Genomic DNA, 8,528 nt, shown 5'->3' on the forward strand with positions numbered 1-8,528 from the left:
GGCAAATCAGTTGTGATTATAGATACAATGTAGTACATCTAAGTGGTTAACCAGAAAACCACAGTGCAGTTTCCCTCTGTATATAGACTAGGCCAGTGGTTTTCAGTTGGAGTATTGGACATTAAGTTTCCAAAAACTTTGACCTAAAAAACAACCGTTTTTTAGGTCAAGGTATATGCCAACTAACTGTGTGGTTGGAAAAGCTAGCAAGAAGAAAGACTTCACTTCCCACAATGCTCCGCCCCCCCGCCTCGTGACGTCAGGGAGTGTTTTCCCTGCGGCCAGCTGACCAAACTGAAGTCGACGGAAATGTACAGCCTAATGGCACCGTGTAAAGTAGCTTAGTGAGATGACAGCGGGCTACGCGTCTCTCTTCATTGGCCTCCATTGATCTGAAATTGCTAATTTTATTGATGAAGGTGAGACGAGTAACTAGCCATTAGCTTATGTGAAACGTTAAAGCTAGTAAACAAGTCTGCATACAGTGAATGGGTCGCCGATTCACTGGTCATGGTCCACAGTCTTTTATGATGTAACTAAAGGAGAAGCTGAGATGGAAGACAGCGATGGGGAGGACTCTATAGAAACACCTGAGCTGCCTCTGGAGGTGAGTTAAGATAATCTATCGGTCAGAAATAGATACAGTTTGCTTTCTTGTTTACAGAAACGCCCTGCTTCATGTTCGTACAGTGAGACACATTGTACAGGAGCTGCCAGTCATGATGACTCCACTGCTGGTGGATGAGCAGCTCCTCACTGTCATCTGATCTTGTGTCATGACACAATGTTATGTTATTCCAGGGCAGCAACTAATGATTATTTTCCTTATCGATTAATCTGCTGATCTTCTCAATTAATCAATTAATGTTTAGCATATAAAATGTCAGATAATAGTAAAAAAAGACAGACAGCAAATGTGTGGCTTTTTTGCTTAAAGAGTGATTAAAATGATTAATCACTTATCAAAATAGTTGCTGATTATTTTTCTGTTGATCAATTAGTCAACTAATCATGCAGCTGTATGTTATCCACTCATATAGTATGCTGTCATTTGAGTGGATTTCTTCCCCTCCAGGATCAATAAACATTAATGTAATATATTACTGTATTTCCATCTCTTGCTGTAGATCATAGTTTACATCCTGAGCTTTCTTCACGCTTCAGACAGAAAGGAAGCCTCTCTTGTCTGCCGCAGCTGGTACAATGCCAGCCAGGACCCGCGCTTTCAGGTAATTTGCTCCAGAGCGGTGGATGTTTGCATAATCAATTCTTCATATGGTGTTGACTCACTGTGTGGACTGATTTTAAAAAAGTGAAGGATCTGCATGTGTGTATGTCTGTTGTAGAGCAGAGTTAACCTCTCTGTTTTTTCCTCTTTGAGCAGAAAAATGTCACATTTAGCTTCCCGGCTTCAGCCTCGTCCCTGGAGCTGGTCAGGGGTCTGGGCAGAAGGTCTCGCTGCAACCTGATTATCAGTCAGCTGGATGGATTCAGTGTGTCCAGATCGCTGCTTCTGGAGGTGCGTCATGCTGTTCAAAAACACATCACTGCTGAATTATGTCCCAAACTTTTACATAAGCGGTTATAATTTCAGAGTAGACCACTGGTCCTTAAATCAAGACAGATATTCCTGTTAATTTCTCCAATTGTCCAATCTTCAAAGTGAGAAGTATTAAAATTGAACTTTTCCTCATCATACTAAAGAACATGTGGAACTCCCTCACAGACCCCAGATGTATGTTTAAATACATCCTCGCTCTGTACTAAAGTAGTTATATTTGTTGCTTTATTGCTGCTGTCATGTGAAGACCTCTGATTTTAATTAGTGTTGTGTGTTCACTTCAAATGATCACATGCTTCTTTGTGGGTTGAGAGAATTCTCTCACCTCTAGGGCTTATGAAAGCCTCTTGAAAAAACCTGTCCAGTAAACCAGGGTTGAGAGGGTTTTATTCAACTTAGAAACACATTGCCATCAGGCAAGAAAAGAAGACTCTTGGGCTAACATTGTGGTAGAAGCCAAGAACAAGGCGTTTTCAAAGGTTTATTTAAACATAGCCTACTTTGTTCTGGGTATTTGCACGATATCGGTCTTATCATTTTAATTTCCCGTCATACTGACCAGGGTGTTGCATGGTGAAAATTAGACACGCTGTGTGTCCAAAGTCTAAAGCAGCTTCAGTGTTTACTTCATGTGAACATGAAAGTATTGAATTTCCCATCGAAGGTTCAGTCCTCTACCAAGTTGTAAAACCTCAATTGTTGTCCAGAAAGATAAGGACAAAGTCTAATCTAGCAGTGTTTTACGTAGACGTAGTGTGTCACTATTGGATAATTTGAGGAAATTAAGGTGACGAAATTACCATCAACCACTGTCCACGAATCATTTTTTATGGTAAGAAGGTGGTAGCAAATGAATGAAACAGCATCGCCCACACTCTCTGTGTCCACTTTTTCCACTCTTTTCCCTCTCATTGTTTCTATATTTGCTATTCACCCACCTGTTTCATCACTTCTTGTTTCTGTCTGTCTTCCCACATGTATAATTGTCTCTGTTGTCTCTTCTTGTCCCCCTTCATCTTCAGGTGGGTCTGTGCCTGGGCTCTAAGTTGGAGAGCTTGGCCCTGCCTGGTAGCAGTATAACAGAGGCCTCTCTACTGGCCCTCCTCCCTCGCCTCACCTCCCTCCGCAGGCTGGACCTCAGAGGTCTGGACAGTCTCTTCATGTCCGGAGCTTTCCTCTCCAGGGAGGAGCACAGACAGCAGGTATCACACAGTCTGAGAGCTGAGATCATTGTTTCAATAACACCTGACCTGACTGTCCTACTTACATTTTTTTACCACCCTGAAAGAGTCTGTTCCTTTAGCATAACCTTGTTATTTGGACTCTTGAGATATATAAACAGCAAAACATTAACAATAAAACTCGGTCAAAGCCATAATTTCTGGCAATGAAGACACTGCAAATGCAAAAACAAAGATTGTGCTGATGTTTTCCGCCCTACAAAGCCAAAATTCAATAACCACATGTTTGGTCAATATTGAGTTAAAGCAGCATGTAAAATTTGCTGCAACTACAAAAACTGAGCTAAAAACAAACAATTCTGCAGTAATGACAGTCTGGCGTTGTATTGCTACAGTAACTGCACTGTGGTTTAGTGATATAAGAAGCTGCCACAGAGAATTACTCTACCGGACAGCTAAAAGTATATTACATGGTTTTCAAAATTATTTACAAATAAAAATCTGAAAAGAGTTGAGTGCATATGTATTCACCCTGTGAAGGCCTCAGAGTTTGTTAGAGAACGTTACTAAACAAACAGCATTATGAAGATCAAGGAGCTCACCATACAGGTCTAGGATAAAAGTTGTGGAGAAGTACAAAGCAGGGTTTGGTTATAAAAAGCTTTTAATATCTCACGGAGCATCATTAAATCCAGCATTAGAAAATGGAAAGAATATAGCACAACAGCAAATCTACCAAAAGAAGACCATCCACCTAAACTGATGGACCGGGCAAGGAGAGCGTTAATCAGAGAAGCAACCAGAGGCCAATGGTAACTCTGGAGGAGCTGCAAAGATCCACAGCTTAGATGGGAGAATCTTTCCACAGGAAAGCTATTAGTCGTGTACCCTGAGAATAAAGCCGTTGCTGAAAGAAAACCATAAGAAATCCTGTTTGGAGTTCGCCACAAGCCATGTGGGAGACACAGCAAACGTGGAGGAAGGTACTCTGGTCAGATGAGACCAAAATTGGGACTTTTTGGCCCTGGTGCAAAACGCTATGTATGGTGGAAATCCAACACTGCATATCACCTTGAACACACCATCCCTACGGTGAAACACAGTGGTGGCAGCATCATGCTGTGGCGATGCTTTTCATCAGCATCGATGCTCTCTTTGTAGAGCTGTATTACAGTATATCCTATTCTCTCCTACATTATTTTCTACCTTTTTATTGCTCTGTCTTAAATCAGGATTAGTGTCATTTAGTGCTTGAAATTAGCTCCTGCCAACCTGCCAAATACAGGTAAAAATTAACTGTGGCGGGTAACATTGTAAAGTTACTAATCAACTTGGCTAGTGATGACTCGAGCTCTAAAATTCACTGCATCTGCAATCCCCCTAGTCTTAATCCTACATATCCTATGAACACTATATCGTGACGCGTAATACAACCATTGGCTTGTATACAAATAATTTCAAGGTGGAGGCTGTAAAAGGGATTTATTATGCCATATCTTTTCTTTTTATTAATACTTATGTTTAAATTGATTGAGTGGCTCTCGTAATCTGGTTTATTTGAAGAAAAACATTTTGGCTAGTGAAAATTCTGATTGGCTGGTAACTTTAAAATCTACTAGCCATATTGGCTGATGATCAAAAAAGTTCATTTCAAGCCCTGTCTATATTCCTCTGGTCAGTGCCCATCAGTCACCCTGTCTGATAGGCATTCCCCTTAATATTACAGCCCAGAAACATAACCTTTCATACTTCCCCATAATATATTTTTATTATTGCATTAGCACAGTTTTATTGTTTTTCTACCTGTAATAATGATCCAGTTTTAAGTCACACTCCATGCTCTTGTTTCAGGTCAGTTCAGCTCTGTCTGGTTTGGAGGAGCTGGATCTGTCCGACTTGCGCTACCTCTCCGACCTCACCTTCAACCGGCTCACCGGCTGCACCCCGTGCCTCCACCGCCTCTCTCTGGCCGGCTGCCATATCGCTTTCGAGTTCGACCCGTACCGAGGGTGCCCGGTGGGTGCTGTAGAGGACTCGTCTGCGTTACTGTCACTTAGGAACTTGCGGAGGTTGTTAACAGAGCAGAAATCCACCCTCGTTGCTCTGGACCTCAGCAGAACCTCTATCACCCCTGAGTCACTACGCACTATTGCCCAGGTCAGGAAACCTCAAATCCCTGCAAAACAGCTCAACAAGATGCTTTTATACTGGTTAAGATTTAAGGCACATCTCTTTATATTCTCTGTGTCACAGGTTCAAGGTTTGGTCTTAGAGGAACTGTGTCTGCACGGCTGTAAGGAGCTGACTGACTACTCAGTGGAGGTTCTGGTGAAGCACCAACCGAGCCTCAAGAGACTGGACATCAGTGCCTGTACTGAGCTGACTTCCAGGGCTGTAGTTGCCATAGCACGAGGCCTGAAGTCACTGACACACCTCTCTTTGTCCCGTGACTGGAGGATCACTGAAAAAGGTGACCAAAGTGCATTTTTGTGTTTGTGCAAATCTTAGGCTTGAGTGTGAATTTGTAAATACAATAAAACAAGTTTATACCCTTGCTAGCATCGCCGACAACACTCAATGGTCATCACACAACACTAAATGTTAGATAGCTCATTAAAATCTCATTAAAATTTGCTGAGCATTAATGTGCTAATCAAATTTTAAACCGCAAGCTTCCTGCTGGATTGTGAAAAACAGTATCTTGTATTTAAAGTTGAGAAAAGCTCCAAAATAGAAAAGGGTTACCTGCTGGGGAGCATGAATTTGCTTAGTAAGTCATGCCAGTCTGCACGATACTTTAAAGGTACCCTCTTGAGTTTTTGACCACTAGTAGCACTGTGGAGCAATGTTTTGTGAGTAGTTCCATGCAGATACATACCTCAGCCCCCTATCTGCTTGAAAATATGTTATACTTCATAGTGATGGTTTCATGTCGTCCACAGGCCTCGCTGATCTGCTGTCTGTGTCGTCCCTGAGGAGTCTGGATCTGTCAGAGTGTCTGCACGTCAGCGGAGCAGAGATAGTGAAAGGCTTGTCGGGATCCGATGCTGCCAGAGCACAGCTGGAAACGCTCAACCTCAAGAGCTGCACTTACATTAGGGTTAGTCAGTGCCTACTGTACTGTATGTTTGTACAGCATGTGGGGTCTGTTTGTGTATTTGTTAAATATAGACAAAATCAACTTAGTTTCTCCTTCCTCTCTCTTCAGGACGTTGCAGTGTTCTCTCTCACCAAGCTTCTTGGGAATACTCTCCGTGAGCTGGACCTGACCCTGTGCGTCAATGTGACTGATTTGTCTGTGCGTGCTATCACCACCTACTTGCAGGGGCTGGTAGTTCTGCGACTGGGCTGGTGTAAAGAAGTCACAGACTGGGGTCTGCTGGGGATGATGGAAACGACCAAGTGTGAGCCTGACGAGGAGAGGGTGAGATTCACTGACAGATGGAGGGTATAGGGAAAGTGCCTATGTTTTTAGTCAAGGGTGTCATAGCTGTTATAATACTCTACTAATCTTCATAGGGAGACAAGGGTCCCAGGTTCACCCGAACCTTTGGCAACATGGGCTTCTTCAAGCCCCCTCGTTTGCCTTTTGAAGAGCGGCCCAAGCTGGTGACTCAGGATGACCTGGAGCAGTTCAAACAGCAGGCGGGAGCTTCACTGTTAGCCCTTAACAGGCTGCAGGAGCTGGACCTCACTGCCTGCTGCAAACTCACTGACAGCAGCATTGCACAGGTGGGAGGCAGAGGATAGGTTGTGCAAGATGTGGAGTTTGAAAAGCTGAAATTATGAGTTTATATTGTTCCTCTCTCCCAGGTGGTGCGCTACCCAGACCTTCAACGCCTGTCTCTCTCCATGCTGCCAGAGATCACTGACGCCAGCTTGTTGTCAGTAGCCTGGCACTGCCGCAGCCTCACCAGCCTGGCACTCAGCCACTGCCCACAAATCAGTGACCACGGAGTAGCACAGGCTGCACCGTACCTCCACAGACTGCAGCATCTCTACCTCTCCTGTTGTAACAACATCACTGACAGGTGAGTGATACACAGCCTCAGGTTTGGCCAGCTGTCCAAGTCTTGTAAATCTATCTGTGGCCCCAGATAAGATACATTTTCTAAGTTGTTAATCTTTGAACCCTACAGATCCTTGTTCCTTCTGGTGCAGCACTGTAAGCGGCTGAGAACACTGGACATTTCAAGGTGCAAAAACATCTCCATTACAGCTGTGGACCTCCTTCAGTCACAGCTGCCCTTTTTAGAAAATGTCCACTACAAATTCATAGGTGGGACGGATCTTACTCTTACACTCTGACTGACTGACTGAATGTCCTGGATGACCACTGGACCTTTTCAAAAACAAAACCTGCGGACCAAAGCCCACTCTGTGAGCTGAGCTTTTGCACATTTCAGTAATTTGCGCCAGATGTGAAGGAAATGTAGAAAAGCTGTAAGAGTCACCTGTCATCGATACATTGTCCTGTGAGTGATTTTTCAATAGAAATTTCTCTTCTGTGTGGGCTGGTACTACAAGCTCTTGCATGAGCCTGATTTGGATTAACATCTGCATGTATCTGTACATTTTCATCCTACTGTTGTCCAATGGCAGACTCAGGAACACGTGTTCATGGTTGGATTCAAACAATCAGACAGAACAGGTTAGACTAACCATCTTCAAAGATCATTAACTGTTGAGACAAGGGGAAAAGTTTGAATTAATCGAATTTATATGGTGTATCACCACTGAAGGTACAGATTTTATCTAAGGAAGACATTTTAAGGGGTTGTGTCTGTGTACAATTACCTGTGCAAATGAGAAACACAGAAACTGCCACAGTGAAAAGTAAATATTTTCACAGAATCTCATAATGAGAATGTGTGCTGTTTTTTTACTATGTTTGTTTCTAGGAAGTACGTCGCCTAAAGGAGATTGTGCTGGTTCTGTAAATTGTCTCATTGTAGCAAGATAATTTTATCCCTAGTTACAAGCCTAACAGGATCTGAGAAAAACCAAATGATAGAACAAGCTGTCCCTTTGGCTAACCAAAGTGTCTCTATTGGAAAATAAACTGTAGACGAAATTCCACATGCTGACAATCACATTTTTATTGCTTAACATGAGCAAAATTCCACCGTGTGATTATCACTAAAAAGGAAGTAAGACTTCATTTAATTGCTTGTTCTCGGCTACTTCCATATAGCTCTGCTTGAGATTTTTTGACAGTTCTGTGCTACTACAGTAAAAATAGAAAAATGGGATATGAAGTGAAACAAGAGCAGACGGTCCAATAGTTTTTTCAATTCTAACTTTTAGACAAAGATAAAGACCAATTAGTCCTAACATAAGATGAAGGATTCAACATGGAGAATTTGTTTTTAGAGTATTGTTTTTAGTATTCAGCACTTGACAATTTTAATTATTTAAAGGTGCAGTGTGTAGGATTTAGTGACATCTAGTGGTGAGGTTGCAGATTGCAACTAACTGAACACCCTCCCCTCCCCTACCAAGTGTGTAGGGGAACCTACAGTGGCTGCAAAACTTGCAAAAAATGCAAAAGGCCCTCTCCAGAGCCAGTGTTTGGTTTGTCCATTCTGGGCTACTGTAGAAACAAGGCAGTGCAACATGGTAGGCTCTGTGGAAGAGGTCTCCCTATGTAGATATAAAGGGCTCATTCTAAGGTAACAAAAATATGATTCTTATTTTCATGGAATTATACACTAATTAAAACTTATATTTATATTTAATTTCTGCCAAGTCTGTTCCACTAGATGCCACTAAATTCTATCCACTGC

The 8,528-nt window shown here is 42.5% G+C and overlaps 1 protein-coding gene across 1 annotated transcript; it reads left to right on the top strand.

The window, feature by feature from the left end:
• The first annotated feature begins 280 nt into the window (after nt 1-280).
• lrrc29 (leucine rich repeat containing 29) lies at nt 281-8,011 on the top strand. The gene is made up of 11 exons (XM_044356826.1): nt 281-607; nt 1,128-1,229; nt 1,385-1,519; nt 2,584-2,763; nt 4,594-4,899; nt 4,996-5,212; nt 5,685-5,842; nt 5,951-6,166; nt 6,262-6,474; nt 6,556-6,773; nt 6,882-8,011. The coding sequence occupies exons 1-11, from the start codon at nt 554-556 to the stop codon at nt 7,048-7,050; spliced, it is 1,968 nt and encodes a 655-aa protein (XP_044212761.1). The 5' UTR covers nt 281-553; the 3' UTR covers nt 7,051-8,011.
• Nucleotides 8,012-8,528: the final 517 nt, after the last annotated feature.

This window comes from Thunnus albacares, chromosome 7, assembly GCF_914725855.1.
Source record: "Thunnus albacares chromosome 7, fThuAlb1.1, whole genome shotgun sequence".
In the NCBI taxonomy this organism is placed as follows: domain Eukaryota; kingdom Metazoa; phylum Chordata; class Actinopteri; order Scombriformes; family Scombridae; genus Thunnus; species Thunnus albacares.